At 42.0% G+C, this 22,578-nt stretch overlaps 1 protein-coding gene across 1 annotated transcript; it reads right to left on the bottom strand.

The window, feature by feature from the left end:
* Positions 1 to 486: 486 nt before the first annotated feature.
* CPT2 (carnitine palmitoyltransferase 2) lies at positions 487 to 21,899 on the bottom strand. The gene is made up of 5 exons (XM_017679813.3): positions 21,622 to 21,899; positions 8,056 to 8,136; positions 6,676 to 6,782; positions 2,102 to 3,406; positions 487 to 1,126 (listed from the first exon to the last, which is right to left on the bottom strand). The coding sequence occupies exons 1-5, from the start codon at positions 21,771 to 21,773 to the stop codon at positions 795 to 797; spliced, it is 1,977 nt and encodes a 658-aa protein (XP_017535302.3). The 5' UTR covers positions 21,774 to 21,899; the 3' UTR covers positions 487 to 794.
* Between the last annotated feature and the right edge of the window lie 679 nt (positions 21,900 to 22,578).

Genomic DNA, 22,578 nt, shown 5'->3' with positions numbered 1-22,578 from the left:
ACTGGTATTAAATACACAGCAGTTAGAGATCCTCACTTGGCCAGAAGAATAGTAAAATAGCATTCCCTAAATCCATAGGAATAGCCCTTATTGCAGCAGGACTTTCAAAATAAAGCATCAGCAGTTTCACTTAGAAAAAGAAGAGGATGGTAAAGGGGGGAGCCTAGTAAACATAATGTCCTTCATGTAATTGTAGATTAATGATAGCAAAAAAAAAAAAATTCACCAAAAATATTTTTATTCAACCTTAAAAAAAAAAAGAAAGAAAAAGAAGAGGATTTTTAAAGAGAGGATGTCCCAGGAGGGAGAGGCAAGTTTTTAGGGAGGATGAAACAGTGGCTCCCACAGTCACCTGAAGAGCCAGGGGCCGGTGGGAACTTGCTGTTACCTGGACTTCCTGGATTTACTATTTACTGCTCCAAAGTTCTTCATGGAGATTAGGAAATTAAGTAAAAAAAAAAAAAAAAGGAATTAAGAGGAACCATCTCCAAGCAACAATTAAATTTTATTCCTGCTTCAACACAGTAAATAGGCCTGAGTTGTTTTTCCAAACCCCACTTCCTGACCAAATGCCCTTAAAATTGAAATCTCACATTGTCTTTAGTTGTGATCTAGTCCCACTTGGAAGTCCCACCTTAGCTGTAAAACAATGACCTCAAAGCTCAAGCCTTGCAGCACTGGCTGCTCAGGCACCTCATCGTTAGTTTCATTAGTCACAGAACAGCACCTATTAGCTACACAGGCCCCAATTTTCATGTCAACAAAGCAGTAGAGGCTGTTCACTCTTCCAGAAGCTAAGTTTTGATGGGTTTGCCTTCTAAGGCATCAAACATGTCTTCCAAGGCTTTCTCCACACACTGGAGAAACTCCTGGCCATTGCGGCTTGGGTAGGAGGAGATGGTGCAGCCTATCTGGTTGTCATGAACAGCATACCCCAAACCAAAGCCATCGAGGACCACGGGGGCAAAGCCGCCAAGATTCACTGCTGGGCTGCTCAGCGTGCTCGTGGACAGGATGTTGTGGTTTATCTGCCCATAGGCAGGGTCCAGGTACAGGTCGGGCAGGGCAATCCCTTTGGCTGCTGCCAGGTACCGCAGAGCAAATAAATGTCGGTCAAAGCCCTGGCCTGTCAGAAAAAATGGAAAACCAGACTCTCAGAATCTCAGAACTGAAAGGGACCATGGTGAAACCTCCCACCCATGGTAGTGGAATCCCCCTCACAGGATCCTTGAGAGGGGAGGAAGGGTCTGTCACCTCAGCACACACACACCTCCTGCTCACTAACCTCTGAAGAGTTCATTTGAGCACATTTCCTTAATAAAAAAACCAAAACCTGCCAATGGCTAAGCTAAAAATGAGCCTAAAATGAAAGTATGATTTTTGAAATTCTGAAATCAGTTTGGTTAAGCAGTTGAGAAAAGTATAAGAAGAGGGTTATGGACTCAAAAACTAAGATAAAACCCAAAGTCTAAGTCAAGTATAAAAGAAAGATTGAGTCAGTGGAACAATGGAAAGGGTATTTGAGCAGGGTTCTGATTTCAGCTTTCCCACTAATTTGTTGTGTAACCCTGGCCAGTGGTCTAAGTTTCCTACCTATAAAATGGAGAAGGATGAGACCTGAAGGTCTTGGAGGTCTCTTTCACTTCTAAGATTTGGCAACATGAGAGGATTGGACTATGTGATCCTCCAGGTCCTTTCCAGGTCTCCAATTTTACCACAAAGGAGCAAAGAATAACACTTAGATGTGGGAAGAGCTTCTGAGATGACCTAGTTCAGAAGCCAACACACTGTAAGTGAGGTGAGGTAACAGGGACTATTGTCAAATGTGAGTCTGATAGAACGTGTCACAGCTCAAAGTGGCCTTAAATGAGGATTAAATTAGATGCTTCCCCATCCCTGCTGAGGAGGAGAGAACATTCTGATCGTTAGTGGCTAGTCTGGCTGCTCAGACTGCTTGGGTAGAAGAAAACAATCACCTGGGAGATGGCAAATGGATTAAGCCTAGTGGAAGGGTGGCAGTCAGGTGTGGGGTGGGTTACTGAGGCTTACCCCAGCACCGAGGGCAATGAGACCCCCAGGCATGCTCCCCGCCCCGTCTCACCCATTGCTGCCTCTTTGGTCAGCTGGCTGTGGTACGCGGAACACTCGGCCATCATCTGCTGAAGCTCTCCAGCAGTGTGCTTGGAGGGCTCCCTGACGAAGGCCTCAGAGCACCTCTTCGTGAAGATGGAGGCTGGGCGGATGGTCTCCGTGCGGCCGTGCTTGAATGCTGCGGTGCTGCAGGGCTCGTAGGTGGCCACTGTCTGCCCGTACTGCCGCAGAAAGGCCATCTGGAAGGCCAGCTGAGCCATGGAGTCAGGGCTCAGCTTCTGCTTCTTCAAGAATTCTTTGCCTCCTCTCTGAAACTGGATGAAGTCAACAGTGAGGGTTTTCACGATGGCATCAAACTTTTCCTTAGCAGCAATGATACCAGTCTCTAAGGCATCATTCAGCTTGAAGTTAAGTTTCTGCACAGCAGCAGAAGAGTCGGTGTGGGCCGGCTGGCTCTGTGGGGTGATAGCAGGGGTCTGGGTGCTGTCTTTAAACACTTCACTAAAAAACCTGAGCACTGCAACACCATCGCCCCAGGCATGCTCAAAGTGGACCGCAGCACTGCCGTCCTTGGCTATAATGAGGTTGAAGGATTTATCAAACCAGCGGTTTGTGCCGTCACCGTGCAGCATTGTGTGGTACAGATGGGCAAGGTCCTTGATGGGGAAGTCATCTAGGCAGAGACAGAACACAGCAGAGTCCACTTTCCTCAGAATCTCCTCGTTGCCAAAACTCACCAGCTTCTGTCTGAGCTCTGCCCAGACATCTCGGTTCTCACTGGTCAGATATGCCAGTGGAAACTCAGGGGCAGGCCTATTGTCTGAGAGAATGTACTTCAGATGAGCCTGGATTTCAGAGGCACTCACAATATTCCCATCATGATCCAGGACATCAAAAACATAGAAATGTCCTTTCCTTAGGACCAAGAGGTGTCTGGCCTTCTCGTCGGTAAAGAGTTCATCCCGAGTAGGTCTGGGTAAACGAGTTGAATTGAAAAGCCGAAAATACTGGGACATATCCAGGGGATATGCACTGACCAAGTAGGCACCATACCAGGACAGAGAGGAAGGCACAAAGCGTATGAGTCTCTTGAAGCTATCAGTGTCACTTTTGGCAGGGTTCAAGTGGAACACCTCTGGCTCCAAGAGGCCAGCCCTGAGGGTCTTGAGAAACCGGATGGCAGACACAGTCATGTTGGTTGCCCTGCTGAGCTGGTCGTTATACTCATATTTTGGGTCAGGGTTGAATGCCATAAATGGATTAAAGTTCAGGACAATGGGGTCTCGAGCAGTTAAGTACATATCAAACCAGGGGCCTAAAAAATAAAAATTAAGAAAGAACAACAAAGTTAATGCAGTCCCTAAAAATAAAGTTTGAGAAAGAAAAACATCAAGCATTTGCAGAAGAAATGACATCAACCTCCAGAGGGTGAACTTCTGATTATTATTTTGCTCTGAAATAGTTCATGACTTACAAATAGGCTCATACAATATGTGGTCTTTTGCATTGGGGCTTTATTATTTATAATAATGTTTTTGAGGTTTGTCCATGTTAAAGCATCTATTTTTCATTTATTTTCATTGCTGAATAATGTTCCATTGTATGAATATACCACATTTTGTTTACCCATTCATCGGTTGATGGACATTGGGTTGTTTCTACTTTTTCGTTATTATGAATAATGCTGGTGTGCACAATTTTTGTGTGGATGTATATTCTCAAGTCACTTGGAGATACAGCAAGGAGTGGAATTGCTAGGTCGTGTGGTATGTCTGTTTAACCTTTTGAGAAATTGCCAGGGTATCTTTCAAAGTGGCTGCACCATTACTACCAGTAGTGTATGAGGGGTCCAATTTCTCTACTTCCTTGGCAACATTTGTTATTGTCTGTCTTTCTGCTTGGAGCCATTCTGGTGGGTAGTATCATTGTGGTTTTGATTTGCACTTCCCTAATGTGTATTGCTTTCTCTTCCTCATTCAGTTTCTTTTCTTGACTCTTAAAGAAAGAAAATATAATAACACCTCACTTACAGTCCTGCTGGAACAGAATAGCTGTTAATTCCCATCCCATTTCCTTAGGTTTCTCTTGCTTCATCTCCCTTCAGGGACATTTACCCTAATATGCGAGACAGTCTTTCACCCTCATTCTGTGTACTGTGTACACTTATGCACTCCTTCTTTTAGGAGATGCTCAAAAAGCAATTAGAAATCGCTACCAATGCATGTGGATCATTCAGATTAGCCCTTTGCATCCCTGTGGATGTTTTGCCTGTGAAAATTTCAGAAGCAATATTTTATAAGAAAGTGTGTCTTCAAGGGAAGTTCCTGCTGGGATTAGCAAACGGATAAATTCTACAAATAAGAACCATCTCCCACTGGAAGAAATAATTTGACAGGTAAAGCACTGGAGAAAGGACTAATGGATACAAAGTTACTGCTATTCATTGTCAGTTCATTCATTCCATTTCATCACTTGAGAACAGTACTGTGTCAGCCCTGTCCAGGGATATAGAGAGGAATAACATGGACTGTGATTTGGAACAACTCAGGTAAAGGAGACAAACAGAATTAAACCATAGGAAATGTACTAAAATGATAAGAGAAAAGAAGTACTGGGCAGGGAGTGGATAAGAGTTGATGAAAGAAGATATGAATTTATGCCTCTGATTCCTTCAGTATAAGAACTTTAAAGAGACATAAACCAATAAGGCAAAGAGAATGAGAAAGGAGGAAAGAACAAATATTGGAAGCTGGAAAGCATTTAGGCAACTGGTAATGACTAAAGCAGACTCAGGAAAGCCAACCCTGAGCTGGCAGCAGAGAAAGCCAAGAAACAGAACGATTTACAAAGCAGAACCCCCAGATAGCTCAGTAATCAGCAGCCTTGATGTATCTGGTTAAAGGCTGTTTAAGTAGAGCCCTGCTCCCACCCCCGAGACATCTCTCCACTCCAGTGGGAGACTTAAGTTTCATTCTCTGGAGAAAGTAAAACTGGAATATCTAACAGCTTTCAATATTTCAATGAAATCTAGGACAAAAGAGAAGGATTATTAAGCACCTGAAGAAAGAAAAGAGGGCAAAACAAACAAGAAAAAAGCAACTTGGAGACAGACTATGAAGGAAGATGAGAGCTTAAAATAATTCCCTGATAAATTACTAAGCACATAGAAAACTAAACAAAAGAAAGTTTAAGATAATGGTTAACTTCAGAAAAAAACAAAATGTTCATACAGGAAAGGAAAAACAAGCCCAATATGCTATACAGCCCAGCTGCCAATAGTGTTTGTTTATGTGATCATGATGGTGAAAACCCTTAGTAAGCTAACCAAAACTCTGAATAACTATGCCGTGAGAGTGGAGTGCATGTGCGCTCACATACGTGGCAGGGATGTAAGAGCCTGCTAAATTCTAATCTACAGTGAGGGGGCAATAGACAATGCCCAAAACTAAGTAAGTTAAGATGCAGTAATCTGAGTACACAATTTGGAGAATGGCAGGGAGCAAAAGAATCAGCAGCTGAAAAAGTGAGAAGTGGAAATGAGGGGAGGGTCAAGAATTTGCTGTTTTTCCTAACAACCCTGATAGAACTTTTTGATTCTTTAAACTATATGCACGTATAACCTTATTACAAATATAAACTAAAAGAAGTGCTGTGGGAATAGAGTTTGAAATGACCAATTCTGAATGGAGTGGGAGAAGGATTAAAAGTTTCCTTCTTGGACAAGAAAAATCCTACCTGGGTCTTCTCCTTTTTCTTTTCTTTTTTAAATTGAGATATAACTGACATGTAACACTATATTAGTTTCAGGTATACAACATAACTATTTGATACATGTGTTACTGTAAAATGATCACCACAATAAGTCTAGTTAATATCCATCATCACACAAATTTTTCTTTCTTGTGATGAAAATTTTTAAGATCTACATTCTTAGCAACTTTCAAATATACAATATAGATTATTAATGTTGTAGAGTACATCTCCAGGACTTATTTATTTTATAACAGGAAGTCTCTACCTTTTGACCCCTTCACCCATTTTACCTACTCCCTACCACCTCCCACCTCTGGCGACCACCCTACCTGGGTCTTAAAGGAAGAATTTGCCAGGTGAAAAATGGTAGGAGGAACAACATGAATAAAGGCACAGAAGAATGAAAGACTAGGGGGTTGAGAGAATAGTGAGTTGTTCAATTTTGTTGAGGTATGAGTGTGTCAGGGAGAATGTTAAAAGATGAGGCTAGAAAGGCGAGTTAGGCTGGATAGTGAAGGATCTAGAATGATACACATAGGAGATAGGACTTAATCCTGCAACCTTTTCAGACACAGCCAATGATTAGATTCTGCCTTGATCCTACCTACCGAGGAGGCAAGCCACTGTTCTTGGGCATGGACTCCAGTCAACACCTTAATGGGAGGAGGAACACACTCAGCCTATATGTTTACCTCAGGAAGAAAGGATGAGGTATTACTTCAGTGCTGGTCTCACCAAAAATACTTTGGAAAACAAAACAGGAGAGAAGATGCCATGCTTTCCACTACAAAGGGCTCTAAGAATCCCACACTCACAGCCCAACCAACCTACCTGAGATGTAGCTCGTGTGCTTATTCTGCTTGTCTTGAGCAACCAGCTGCTCATGCAGCTCTTTTCCAATCCCATTTTCAAAACTCTTGCAAAATTGTTCTGTTTTCCTAAAATGCTCAAGAAAAGATAAAATCATACCACAACAAGGAATACCTGATTTTTAGATTCATGGCAACACACTGAGCTTTGTGTCCTCAGTAACATATCCCTAGAATCCAGGACTAACGTCAGAAAGAACCTCCGATCAGAACAGCAATCAATCCAAAACAGATAAATCTAGGATATCTTACTAAAATGACTGACCAGGAAGACCAATCAATATCTCATAAAACAATCTGTAATCTAGGAGGCAGCTTGACATGGAGAAAATGATCCAAGCTTAGGAGTCAAAAAAGAGTTAAGTTTGAATTCTAGATCTGTCACTTTCAACCTGTGTGACCTTGGACAAGTAGCTTGATCTCTCTGAGTCTCAATTTCTTTATGTGCAAAATAGAGTTAATATACTACCTTACAAGATTAAAAATATATATTTATAAAGCTAAGAAGGGCACTATACTAGGATAGCAGACATTAATGCAATACATTTTTTTACAAATCCAACATTATTTTCCAAATTGGTTTACTAGGACTACCGTAAAAAACTACCACAAACTTTTTTTGGCTTAAAACAATAGAAATATATTCTCTCACAGTTCTGGAGGCCAGAAGTACAAAATCAAGATGCTGATAGGTCCCTATACTCTCTGAAGACGAGAGGAGACTGCTCTGTGCCTGTCTTTATGTCTGGTGTTAGCAGCTATCCTTGGCATTCCCTGGCTTGCCGACGTACTCCGATCTGCCTCTGCCATCACATGGCTGTCTCTGTCTCTTCTCCTCTTCTTGTACTAGGCTAAGGACCCACCCTACTCCACTTTGACCTCATCTTAACTAATCTGCAATAACCCTATTTCCTCACTGAGGTTCTGAGAAGGGAATGAATTTGGGGGACACACTATCCCACCCAGTACATATGCTCCCAATCAAACTTCTGGTCTGCCACATGCTCTTTTCAGCGAACCTCCCCACCAAGAGTACACACCCTCTGCAAACGGCTGGTGCCAGCTAGCCTTCAGGGACACCTACCAAATGCAGGACAAATATGGCCTTCTGGCTTTATAAAGCATTGCTTGTTGAGTCTAGTTAGAAAGACTCTCACCTCAGGGCTTGGTCAGCCCTTCATGAGTGAAAATTTATCTCCTGAACCTGTAAATGTAGAGGCTTGGTCCCAGGTTCCTGGAGATCCAATTAAATCACAGACACTTCCTAAAGCTTGGCCCACCATGACTTGCCAGACTCTTCTGAGCCACCCAACCATGGTCACGTAGGGTTCTCAGTATTTACCTGAACTGGGCATCATCCAAGAGAGGCTTCTGTGCACTGAGGTATCTCCTAAGGGTGTCTTCAAGTTTGGGAACAGGCAGCCTGGGAAGAAAGCAAGGTCAATGGACGGGTGACAAGATGTACAAGAGGTTATTTAGCTCTACAACCAAAACTAGTAAGTCATTACTGGATAATTAATTTCCTCTCCAAAAAACCAACAATGGAAAGCCAATGACAAATCAGAACAGAAGGATTTATCATTGTTAACTTTTTCTTTTTAAGTAAAATAATAACTTTTTAATGCATTAATGATGAATTCCATAGTTAAATTAGTAAATATACTAATAGATTCAAAATGGGGAAGCAGAAGCTGCCTGAAACATTCCTGTTTCCTGGTCGCAATTATAAAACCAGTGCTAACTCTGTACTGACACTGATTTTAATTCTACCTTAGTTTGAACAACTGCATTTTTCTCCCCAAAGGTGAAAAAGGTAAGTCCTATTTATAAATTATCTTGTGCATTTTATAAAAGAAAATCATACAAATGTATGACACAGGTCTGTCCAAGGGCCAGCCAGATTTGGGATCAACCATCAAGCCAGCCACTAAAGTTCTGTGAAGAAGCCAGATCTTCCCATGTGCTTGCCTACTCATTAAGTGGATTCCCGATGGCCACTATGGTGATGAAGTTACGGGTCCACAGTGAGATGAAAGCACATGGACAGTACAGTGAGCTGTACTTTCCCTTTCATGTCAGCAAGTTTATGGGAAGATATCCCCTAGTACCAAAACATGATTGCAGCCCATTAGGTTATCTCTGCCAGCTCCAAACTAACATGGATACATCAAAAATATTTCAATTCAGCAACCATTTAGGAAAACTGGAATGTTATCCATAGAACAGAGCTTAAAGCCTTATTATATGACATACTGTTCTTCAGTTTATTTTTCAATGCTTATCCAAAACACGATGTCAAAAATGAATCAGAATTATTTACAGCCATAAGGACTTAGGCTGCACTGAGTACCCATTCACAACACTTTTGCACTGTTAGACCCCCTTACATTCATGGATAGATATAGAAAGTCACAAACACTACCTCAGCTACCTCATAATTACAAAGTTACCTACTTGCTTTTCTCAAGACTTTGTTTTGACACAGTAGGGACATTAACAAAAGTTTACCTTCTTCTTAAAATTCTCAATTAGAGGCACTGGCAGTTTTATAGAAAGTTCTTATTAGAAAGCTTCTGGAGTGTTATTTCTAGCCAACCTTACTTTGGTGGGTTGAAGCAAGTTTTCAGAGTGATTTTTTTTTTGAGTTATTAATACAACAGAAACCAAATTTTCTCAATGGAACTAAATTGAGGTAGTATAGATTCTACATATATATTTTTATCACAGATACAAAAATCATGTGTTTTCTACACAAAATATTAACAATAACTTAATTAATATGCCAAACTTACCAGGTCTGTATTTTTGTCTAATATAAGATGCCTTCAGTGTAAATGCCAAATAGCAATGTAGTCCATAATACTGGATTATCTAGTACTTGGCAGACAAAGGCCATAGTTTTGAAGTTATTGGTTCACAGTTTAAATGAAAAAGCATGAGCAGTATAGCGAGCTTTTCACAAAGCTAAATCTGCTTAATTTAAAAGCATATCCTTGGACATGGATTCTCAAGATGGCGGTGTGAGTAGGGCAGTAGAAATCTCCTCCCAAAACCATATATATTTTCAAAATACAGCAAATACAACTATTTCTAAAAGAATGATCAGAAGATACAGTACACCAGCCAGGCTACATCTGCAAGAACCCATCATCTCACGAAGGGGGTAAGATACAAAGCCATGTCACGGCGGAACCCTAGCACTACCCCCACCCCAGCTCATGGTGGGAGGAAAAGAATAAGAGCAGGGAGGGAGTGGAAGCCCAGGATTGCTAAACAACCAGTCCCAGTAATCTTCACTGGGAGCACAGACACACCTTGCATGGTGCACTGGGTATTAGAGAAGCGGAAAAGCAAAATCTGAGATTAAGACTGCGAACAGGTTCCCACAGCCAGCTGTGCTGGGAAAAAAGAAAAGCAGGCGCTTTAAAAGTGTTAAAGGGACAAGGGTTTAATAGGTGGACAAAATAGTCCTGGCACACTCGGCCCAGCAGGCTGGGAACTTTAAGGAACATCAGGCTCCCTAACCCCCTGGGTGGCAATGCAGCTCCAAAACTCCTCACGGTGATAAGCAACCTGCCCTTCCTTCCCTCCCGCCAGCTCTGCAAGCAAACTGCCTGACTTGCCATTGCTGCAGAACAGCCGGGGAGCAGCCCTGCCTACAGCAACCACACAGCTTAGCACAGAGGCTTCTGCCTGCATGTGGCTAACCGGCCCAGACCCAGAGGCTGCCACCTGTGCAGAGTTCAGGAGGCACAAAGCTTTGTTCTCACAGCAGAACACACGCAACTCGCCTGCAACCCCCGTCAGTGCCCTAGACCATACTGAGGGCCGCCCTGCCCACGCAGCTCAGGGGATTAACCCAGAGGCTGCTCCCTGCCTGTGGTTGACCGGCACAGACAGAGGAGACAGACAAGTGACTGACAAGCAGGAAGGGACTTTGTTCTCCCAGCTGACACATGTGCCACCCCCTGGCAACCACTCCCATCTCCATGAAAAGGCAGAAGAACCTTGTTCAGTCCAAAATCCCTCAAATGCCAGAGAGAGGGCTTAGTGAGATTTAAATCACCAATCTTCCTGAAAAAAAATTCAAAATTAAAGTCATAAGCATGCTGATGAAGCTACAGAGAAATATTCAAAAACTAAGGGATGAATTCAGGAGGGAGGTAACAGAAATGAAACAAACAATGGAAGGATTTAAGAACAGACTGGATGATTTGGAAGAGACTGTTAATGGAACAGAAATCAGAGAACAGGTATACAGAGAAGCTGAGGCAGAGAGAGATAAAAGGATCTCTAGGAATGAAAGAACTGTGTGACCAATCTAAAGGGAACAATATTTGCATTATGGGGGTACCAGAAGAAGAAGAGAGAAAAAGGGATAAAAAATGCCTTTGAAGAAATAATTGCTGAAAACTTCCCCAATCTGGGGAAGGAAATAGTCTCTCAGACCATGGAAGTGCACAGATCTCCCAACACAAGGGACCCAAGGAGGACAACACCAAGACATATAATAATTAAAATGGCAAAGATCAAAGACAAGGACAGAGTATTAAAAGCAGTTAGAGAGAGAAAAAAGATCATCTACAAAGGAAAACCCATCAGGCTATCCATCATCAGACTTCTCAGCAGAAACATTACAGGCCAGAAGGAAATGACATGATTTATTCAATGCAATGAAACAGAAGTGCCTCGAACCGAGAATATTGTATCCAGCAAGATTATCATTTAAGTTTGAAGGAAGGATTAAACAATTCCCAGATAAGCAAAAGTTGAGAGAATTTACATCCCACAAACGATCTCTACAGTGTATTTTAAAGGGACTGCTCTAGATGGAAGTATGCCTAAGGCTAAATAGCTGTCACTAGAGAAAATAAAACCAAAGCAAAGAAAGTAGACCAACCAAATACTAACTAAATGCAAAATAAACTCAGCAATCCACAAAATCACTTAAGGGAAACACAAAGAGTACAGAATAAAACACCTAACATATAAAGAGTGGAGGAGGAAGAAAAAGAAGGGAGAGAAATAACAAATCATCAGACTGTGTTTATAATACTGTAATAAGTGAGTTAAGTTAGGTGGTTAGATAGTAAAGAAGCTGCCCTTGAACCTTTGGTAACCACAAATCCAAAGCCTGCAATAGCAATAACTACATATCTATTGATAATCATCCTAAATGTAAATGGACTGAATGCACCAATCAAGAGACACAGAGTAATAGAATGGATAAAAAAGCAAGACCCATCTACAAGAGACTCACCTCAAACCCAAAGAAATACACAGACTAAAAGTGAAGGGACGGAAAAAGATATTTCATGCAACTAATAGGGAGAAAAAAGCAGGTGTTGCAGTACTTGTATCAGAGAAAATAGACCTCAAAACAAAGAAAGTCACAAGAGACAAAGAAGGACATTACATAATGATAAAGGGCTCAGTCCAACAAGAGGATATAGCCATTATAAATATCCTTGCACCCAACAGAGGAGCACCAGCATATGTGAAACAAATACCACCAGAACTAAAGGAGGAAACAGAAAGCAATGCATTCATTTTAGGAGACTTCAAAACACCACTCACTCCAAAGGACAGATTAACCAGACAGAAAATAAGTAAGGACAGAGAGGTACTGAACAACACATTAGAACAGATGGACCTAAAAGACGTCTACAGAACTCTACCCAAAAGCAGCAAGATACACATTCTTCTCAAGTGCACATGGAACATTTTCCAGAACAGAAATACTAGGCCACAAAAAGAGCCTCAGAAAATTCAAAAAGATTGGAATCTACCAACCAACTTCTCAAGATCACAAAGGTATAAAACTAGAAGTAAACTGTACAAAGAAAACAAAAAGACTCACAAACACATGGAGGCTTAACAACATGCTCCTAAATAATCAATGGATCAATGACCAAATTAAAATAGAGATCAAGCAATATATGGAGACAAATGAAAAAAACAGCACAATGCCCCAACTTCTGTGGGATGCAGCAAAGGCAGTTCTAAGAAGAAAGTATATAGCAACCCAGGCCTATTTAAAGAAGGACAAACAATCCCAAATGAATAGTCTAAAGTCACCATTATTGAAACTGGAAAAAGAAGAACAAATGAGGCCCAAGGTCAGCAGAAGGAGGGACATAATAAAGATCAGAGAAGAAATAAATAAAATTGAGAAGAATGAAACAATAGAAAAATCAATGAAACCAAGAGCTAGTATTTTGAGAAAATAAACAAAGTAGATAAACCCCAAGGCCAGACTTATTAAGAAAAAAAGAGAATCTACACATATAAACAGAATCAGAAATGAGAAAGGAAAAATCATGACAGACACAACAGAAATACAAAGAATTATTATTAGAGAATACTATGAAAATCTATATGCTAGCAAACTGGGTAACCCAGAAAAAATAGACAACTTTCTAGAAAAATACAACCTTTGAAGACTGACCCAGGAAGAAACAGAAAATCTAAACAGACCAATTACCAGCAATGAAATTGAATCGGTAATCAAAAGACTACCCAAGAACAAAACTCCAGACCAGATCGGATTCACTGATGAATTTTATCAGACATTTAGAGAAGACATAATACCCATTCTCCTTAAAGTTTTCTAAAAACTAGAAGAGGACGGAATACTTTCAAACTCATTCTATGAAGCCAGCATCACTCTAATACCAAAACCAGGCAGACATCACAAAAAAAGAAAACTACAGACCAATATCCCTGATGAACATAGATGCAAAAATACTCAACAAAATATTAGCAAACAGAATTCAAAAATACATCAAGAGGATCACACACCATGATCAAGTGGGATTCATTTCAGTGATGCAAGGATGGTACAACATTCGAAAACCCATCAACATCATACACCACATCAACAAATAGAAGGACAAAAAAATGACATGATCTTCTCCATAGATGCTGAAAAGGCATTCGACAAAATTCAACATCCATTCATGATAAAAACTCTCAACAAAATGGGTATAGAGGGCAAGTACCTCAACATAATAAAGGTCATATACGACAAACCCACAGCCAACATCATACTTAACAGTGAGAAACTGAAAGCTTTTCCCCTAAGATCGAGACCAAGACAAGGATGCCCACTCTCCTCAGTTTTATTCAACACAGTACTGGAGGTCCTAGCCACAGCAATCAGACAACACAAAGAAATAAAAAGTAAAACTGTCACTGTTTGCAGATGACATTATATTGTACATTAAAAAACCCTAAAGAATCCACTCCAAAACTATTAGAACTAATATCAGAATTCATCAAAGTTGCAGGATACAAAATTAATACATAGAAATCTGTTGCATTCATATACACTAATGATGAACTAGGAGAAAGACAAATCAGAAAAACAATTCCATTGACAATTGCATCAAAAAGAATAAAATACCTAGGAATAAACCTAACCAAGAAGTGAAAGACCTATACCCTGAAAACTACAAGACACTCTTAAGAGAAATTAAAGAGGACACTAATAAATGGAAATTCATCCCATGCTCTTGGGTAGGAAGAATTAATATTGTCAAAATGGCCATCCTGCCTAAAGCAATCTACAGTCTCAATGCAATCCCTATCAAAATACCAACAAAATTCTTCAATGAACTACAGCAAATTGTTCTAAAATTCACATAGAACAATAAAAGACCCTGAATAGGCAAAGCAATCCTGAGAAGGAAGAATAAAGCAGGGGGAATTATGCTCCCTGACTTCAAGCTCTACTATAAAGCCACAGTAATCAAGACAATTTGGTAGTAGCACAAGAACAGACCCATAAACCAGTGGTACAGAATAGAGAGTCCAAATATTAACCCAAGCATATATTGTCAATTAATATACAATAAAGGAGCCATGGATGTACAATGGGGACATGATACCCTCTTCAACAGCTGGTGCTGGCAAAACTAGACAGCTACCTGTAAGAGAATGAAACTGGATTACTGTCTAACTCCATACACAAAAGTAAACTCAAAATGCATCTATTACCTGAATGTAAGTCATGAAACCATAAAACTCTTAGAAGAAAACATAGGCAAAACTCTCTTGAATATAAACATGAACAACTTCTTCATGAACATATCTCCACGGGCAAGGGAAACAAAAGCAAAAATGATCAAGTGGGACTATATCAAACTAAAAAGCTTCTGTACAGCAAAGGACACCATCAGTATAACAAAAAGGGATCCTATAGTATGGGTGAACATATTCATAAATGACATCCAATAAGGGATTGACATCCAAAATATACAAAGAGCTCACACACCTCAACAAACAAAAAGTAAATAATCCAATTAAAAAATGGGCAGAGGAGCTGAACAGACACTTCTCCAAAGAAGAAATTCAGATGGCCAACAGGCACATGAAAAGATGCTCCACATCACTAGTCATTAGAGAAATGCAAATTAAAACCACAATGAGATAGCACCTCACACCAGTAAAGATCGTCACCATCCGAAAGACAGACAACAACAAATGTTGGCGAGGATGTAGAGAAAGGGGAACCCTCCTACACTGCTGGTGGGAATGTAAAATAGTTCAACCATTGTGGAAAGCAGTATAGAGGTTTCCTCAAAAAACTAAAACTAGAAATATCTTTTGACCCAGGAATTCCACTCCTAGGAATTTACCCTAAGAATGCAGGAGCCCAGTTTGAAAAAGACATATGCACTCCTATGTTTATTGCAGCACTATTTACAATAGCCAAGAATTGGAAACAACCTAAGTGTCCATCAGTAGATGAATGGATAAAGAAGATGTGGTACATATACACTATGGACTATTATTCAGCCATAAGAAGAAAACAAATTCTACCATTTGCAACAACATGGATGAAGCTAGAGGGTATTATGTTCAGTGAAATAAGCCAGGCAGAAAAGACAAGTATCAAATGTCACACAAATTTCACTCATCTGTGGGGTGTAAGAACAAAGAATAAACTGAAGGAACAAAACAGCAGAAGACTCACAGAACCCAAGAATGGACTAACAGTTACCAAAGAGAAAGGGACTGGGGAAGATGGGTGGGAAGGGAGGGATAAGGGGAAAAAAGGGCATTACGATTAGCATACATAATGTAGCAGGGGGGGGGGGGCACGGGAAAGGCAATATAGCACAGAGGAGACAAGTAGTGATTCTATAGCATTTTACCACACTGATGGACAGTAACTGTAATGGTGTATGTGGTGGGGTCTTGATAATGCGGGGAATCTAGTAACCAGTGTTGCTCATGTAATTGTATATTAATGGTACCAAAATAAAAAATATATATATATTAAAATAAATAAATAATAAAAAATAAAAATGTAAAAGCATATCCTTAAATCTGAGATTGTCCCTTTTTGGTTGGGGGAGTCATTACAGGTCCTTTAAGAAATAATGTTGATAATACTACTTTTTCTCCATAATTTTACTGATCTTTGAAATCTACAAGTATAAGAAATACTGGAAAGGGAATGAGATCTAGAATCAGACCTAGGCTTGAGTCCCAGCTCTGTCACTTAATTTCTTGTTGTATGGTTACAGGTGGCCAATTACTTGATGTCCCTCAGACTCCATTTCCTCTGTGAGTTGGAGAGAACTGCCTCACAGAGAGATCTGAAATCCTGTCACGTTCCAACCCCATTGAGCTAGCACAAGTATATCATTAACATGTCTTGTACACAGAGAAGTTAAGTTCATAGCCTTTGGAATCTCACAGATCTGGGTTTGTATCCTGGGCACCTTCACTTACTATTCACATGATCTTTCTTACCTTTCTTGACCTCTCTTCCTCCATTTCTCAAATAATAGCTCACTGGGCTATTATGAAGATTAAATGAAATTATGCACATATACACATATATGAGGAATTTAGCAATGTATCTGACACATGGTATTAAACACAGAGCACACACTAAATGTATATTCACAGAATCCAGATACCTATCAATATCTATAAACAGCTCAGTTTATTGCCTTTCCATTTCCCTTCTCATTTCCTGCTTCCTTATTACAACACCTCCTACATCAGACACAAACCTGTGCCCTACTATTTTCTTCCTTCTGCTCAGCAACATCCAGTTCGGCCCCAAATAGCTGTTATTCTTCACTGGCCACTTCCGTTATACCTTTAGAACCCCCATTCTGTTCTGAATAAACTACCCTATATTCTATAACTTCCATTCCAGTACTTCTATCTCCTCATCTTTTTAAAAATCTGACTATTCTGAAAATACCACTTGCTTTCAGATTTCTCTCCAAAGAAAGCCACTCCCCAACTCCTAGAAAAGACTGGCATCTCCCTTGCCCCTACCACCCGCCGTCAGCATTACACAAGTTTCTTTCTTCTCAAAGCCAGTTTTTCCACCTTCTCCCCATCCTCGTCTGTTATTCACTCCAGGGGGTGGTGAGTTAGTAAACCAGTTCTCCAGTGGGGAGGGGTGGAGCCCTGATTTGTAGCATTACCAATTTCTGTGAATCTACCACCAGGCCAATTTCAAGCCACTAACATGATGTCACTGAATACGGAGCTGGGAAGAAAGACCCAGAGCTGATTCCTGGGACTGTCTAGAGGACAGCTCATGACTCATCAGGATTCTTCCTCTAAACCTTCTCGGACCTCCAGTTATACACCAGGCCAGCACAAAATAGGTACTTAATAAATGTATGTTGACTAACTTAGTTGATTAGTCCTTCTTTTACCACTTATCCATCCTAGGATTCTATATTCGCTATTCGTATTTAGTGGCTTTTATGTGTTTATGTTTCTCTCCCCCACCGACTGCAGTCTGTGAGATCCTTAAAGAATGTCCAAGATGCGGTTAGAAATTCTCACCTCCAATCCTGTTGGTTTTGACACCATCTTCTCCTGATACTATTTTCCCCCATTATGTCCTCTTGCCCAAAAAGGCTATGTTTTCTCAGGACTGGGTCCCCTGCCCTCTTCTGACTGTCTGCCCTGTCAGTAAGCCCTTCTGCTCTGATAGCTTCAACTTAGCCACCTACACAGGTTTCTCCAGGCAGGCAGCGAGGGGGAACAGTGAAGGCATACTAGGGAACACGATCCTGCAACTTTAGATTTACTTTGTTACAGGACAGCCTGGTATGCTGGAAGCGTGAGCTTTGAGGCCAGACAAACCTGAGTCTAAATTTTAAACAGGTCACTTTTAAGAAGGTAGATTAGTGGATACCAGGAGTGGAAGGGGGGATGGGGAGTGACTTCTAATGAGTATGGGTGTTTTTGGGGGGGTAATGAAATAAATGAGATAGTGGTGATGGCTGCACGACTCTGTGATTATATGTAAAACCATTGACTTGAATGCTTTTAAAAAATGAATTCTCTCTCCATAAAGCAATTAAAAATGTTTTGAAATAAGTCACTTTTCATCTCTGGTGATCCATTTTTTTATCAGTAATATGAAGGAACTGAAAGAAATGGTCTCTGAGGCCCCCTTACAGTTCTGTGACTGCAACCTCGGGAGTCATGCTGACTCTTTCCCTCCCACGGCAGCAGAACTCGGGTTTCAGCAGCCACAGCTCTAGGCCTTTGAGCATGCTGACCACCCTGTACCTACCGTTCCTCACCTGGAAAATGGGGTAGTAATAGCACTCCTTCCTAGTCAAAGTCTGTGGTCAAGTGGAGCTGACACCACCCCAACATCCAAGGGTGGACTTTACACATACTGGTTCAGACCCAAAAAGACCCAGTGAGAATTGTAAGATTGAATTACAGGATTTTTTTTAATGACAGGAAGGAAGAATCTAATAACTGGGGTGACTAAGAGATTAGGGTGTAAACTATGCCTTCAGTGATGACTGCCACTTTGTCACCATGAAGGAGAGAGGCTGCTTGAGAACACGGTCACACAAATAAAGAGCTGAGTGGAAGGCAAACAAAGTCTTGATGACATCATTTGAGCCCCTTAATCCAACCTGTATTTTTCAGGCCCATGAGCTCCTATATTCCTGTTTGCTAAGTGAATTTAATTGACGTTTCTATAAATTGCTATCACAAAGGCCCACACTGTGACAATTTCCTCTCCAGTAGGTGCTCACTTGCAGTCAACATTTATTCTCTACTCTTTAGAAATCAAGTTATGAAGTCACCTCCAATCTCTCTGCACTACTCTGCTTTCTCCACAGTTCCTCAAGTAACACTAAGAGGAGCACCTGTGGTTAAGATGGATCTGCCAGGCATCTCTCAAGGCCCTAGCTCCTTTCAAGGCATCTGTAAATTACATTGCAGGGAGCTCAAGGAGCTGCAGGTATGCACATGAAGCAGTGCAGGATAAAAATCAGATGTAACCCCCATCTTGTGATCTTAACCACCATGAAATGCTGCTTCCCACTTACTATGTTTTATCTTATCTGTTTACCTGTCAACTCCCCCACCATATGGGACGCGTCTCACCATAACTGATTGGTCTCCCAGTCCGTATCAACAAATGTTTGTCAGGTTAATAATGTGAATCAGTAGGTCAGGCTGTCTTGTCTCCTCACAATGTGCAGTGTTATATTGTGAGATTAGCTGTTCAGTGTATATAATAATCCCTAAAAATAACACCTACCTGAACAGTACACCTAAAAATGGTTAAAATGGTAAAGTTTGTTACATGTAATTGACCACACCAAAAAAAACTGAGACAAAAACTAAGAAGCAAAAAAACATGCAAATGATAGTGCAAGTGTTCCTGGAGGAAAGTGAATCCAAGACCTGCTGGTCAAAAGGCAGCAATAATATGACAGGAACAGGAAGAGGGGGAGAATGAGGTCCAGGCAAACCACCTAATACAGAGGGACTAGTCCTTCCTCATGCCAGCTTATTAGGATAGTTTCCTATTTTCTGCATCTTATTTCACTGTATCTTACAATAGCCCTAAGAATTCTGTGTTCCAGAATTGGGCTGGGGTGTTTTGTGGTCAGGGGAGCCCCACTGGGTCTTAAAATATATATATACATACACATACACATACACACACACACATATATATATCAGCACCATTGCTATCTTATAGGTAAGAACTGTGGTTCAAAGAAGCTAACTGAATAACCTGAAGTTAAATACTATCAGATCCAGAATAGGAAACAAAGGTCTACCAGACTTCAAAGCCAGGGCTTTTCATAACATGTGACATCAAAATGAGTGTCAACCATAATACATTTTACCAGGCTAAACTCCGAGATAAAAGAATCTCATCTCACCTAACCCCCAAATTACAGCAGAGGTCATGGAAGCTGGAGGGAATCCTTATTTAAGGTTATATACGTTTGTAGCTCCAGACTCCTGCAGATTTTTGGACTGAACGATTTTGAATATTCTTCCCAGCTTTCCAATTTTAAAATAGAGAAAATCCCTGATCTTCAACTTGGGTGGGACCCAGGCCTGCCTGAAATCCAAGGCCATATGCTGCTGGGCGTGCCAAGGGAAGACAGGTTCTGTCATTCTTCACCTTTACCCCACATATTGGCTCAGCTCACACACAGGCTGTCAGGGAGGAGGCCTGCACAGGGTTAGCCCAAGGGACAAAGACCATTTTTCTTTCTCTCTCCCTTCCTCCTGCCAAATATAAGCAGTGGGATTGGGACCAGATAATCTCATTTTAGTTTTAGATGTCTGTTGGTTTTGTAAGAACCTCATGAGATGATTTCATGAAAGAACAGGGTGGGCAGTGATAATGAGGGGTTTAGGGGTTCCTGAATGTGAAGAAAAACAGCAACCTAGTAGTTGGGGTTGATGCCTGTGACACAATCTTTGTTGTATTCATGGGGTGGGGAGCCCTGGCCTCTAGCCCCTGCACTGGGAGATCCCTGATGGCAGTTTGGTTGAAAGGAAGTGAGAAGGGTCTCTGAGACAAATTTGGAACTTGGCACGAGGAACTAACTGGTAAGTAGAGAAGCTGAAGTTTGGTTTTAGAAGGTGAAGGAATTTGGGGAAATTTCTAATACTGGAGAAGGAAACCTGGCAACTCAGATTAAGCTGGGATTCAAAGACTGGGAAAACTGGAAGCCAAATTAAAGAAAATTTGGATGAGGGAAGGAGACAGGAAAATTTGGGGGGCTGCTTTCACAGCAGAAGTCGATTCTGGGTGAAGTGTTTCACAGGTGGAGGGGAATAGCTATGGTGAGGAGGAACACATAAAATTTGGGTGGGCTCTGGATGGAATCTGAATTAAGAGCTGGGGAGGGGTACTGAGACTGGTGTTCTAGAATTCTGTGAGAATGGGATGAAGTTACAGAGGGTAATACGGGTTAGGGAGGGTTTTTTAGGAGGAGGAACCTGGTCGGTAGTTGAGGAAGGTTTGTAGGGCTGAAAGGTTTCCAGATAAAGACTGGACTGAGAATGCTGAGGACATGGGGAAGGGGAGGTCCCCAGTCTGGGGAACTGATGGAGTGCTAAAAGAGCCAGGTATTGGAGGCATGGATATGGGCTGAGGGTTCTGAGTAACAGAAACGAGGAAGGTGGCCTGTTGGGGGAAGTTTAGGGAGGGCAACTACTGTGTATCAGGAACTGGCCTATCCATATTCAGGGCAGGAATACAGGGCAGTCATGAAAGTACTTCAGGGGACACCCCAGTTGGAGAGGTAGGGTGGTGTTAGAGACAGGCAGGCTGGGCATTTCTCAAGAGAAAATGTGAGGCTCTGGTTAGGTATATGATTTCAGTTGTGTTAACGGGGAGGGAGTTGAGAAGAGTTTAAAGTGAGAACCTAAAAGAACAGTGAGGGATTCCGAAGAGTATGTGAGCGTTCTGTGGTTCCTACGCCAGGAGATTCTGACAGTCACAGAATTTCGTTTGGAGGATGCGGCAGCACCCCATGTAGAGGTCTGGGGGCGGAAGCAAGTTGAGTAAAAAAGCCGTGAGTGACTGGAGTGAGGCTGGGCGATCCTGAGCTGGCGGCGGGGGCCGGGCGGCCGGGCTCACCTGGGCAGGCTGTCCTGGTAGTGCATGGTGGGCACGATGCTGCGCTGCAGGTACTGGCCAGGACTGGGGCCGGCACTGAGGGGCCGACAGGGGGCTCCGGGGCCCACGGCAGGGCCCCGGAACCAGGCACGCAGCAGTAGGAGGGCCACCATCGTCCCGGGAAGCTGCGGCGCCGACAACTCGGGGAAAGGGTGCTCTGGTGTAGGAAGGCAAAGCCGCCTACCTCAGGGGCCCGGGACGCTGCGTCAGGGACTCCAGCCCCGCCCGCTCCGGTCTGCGGAGCCACTTCCGGCCTCCCGGGCCCCTCCCACACCCAGGCTCCGCCCACGGCCAGGCCCGGTTTCCCCAGCCCGCCGCCGGGCGGGGCTAAGTAGCTCGTCGCTCTGCGGGTCTTCCAGTCCCGAGGCGGCGGGAAACGTTGCTCCATAGCCACTTCCTGCTGTTTGGAGCAAGATAGAAACTGAAGTTGAAGAAAAAGAAAAACCGAAACAAACTTCTGGAATCTGATAAATCGAAATTTGATCCAGACTCTGTCCCTAAGAGATGGTGGGCAAAATTCTAAACCTCCATTAACTCGTCTAAGAAACAGATCATGATCATTCAACGTACCTCCCATGATCTTAGATATGAAATGAGATAAATTGTTATGTGCAGTGCCTGGCGCTGTGAGTAGTAAATGGAGGCTGTTGATGTTACTAGTAACAGTGATGTTTGCGCAGCAGACCATTTTTCACAGCATAATTAACACTGCGCAGCTGCCCTGCAGGCCCACCTGAGCTAGTATCAGAGGAAATGTGGGCAGAAGCCAGAAACCGTGTTCTGTCATCCAGCACGTCTTATGTGCAGAAAGCCCCTGTAGAGCAGGATCCCTTCCTCTTGGACATACATTCTCAGCTTGAACATCTCTGAAGACAGAAAGCTCTCCCTCTGTCTTTAGGGAGTATTCTGACCACATGA

This window comes from Manis javanica, chromosome 4, assembly GCF_040802235.1.
Source record: "Manis javanica isolate MJ-LG chromosome 4, MJ_LKY, whole genome shotgun sequence".
Taxonomy (NCBI): Eukaryota; Metazoa; Chordata; class Mammalia; order Pholidota; family Manidae; genus Manis; species Manis javanica.
The sequence above is the reverse complement of the archived record's forward strand: the minus strand, read 5'-3'. Positions and strand labels throughout refer to the sequence as shown.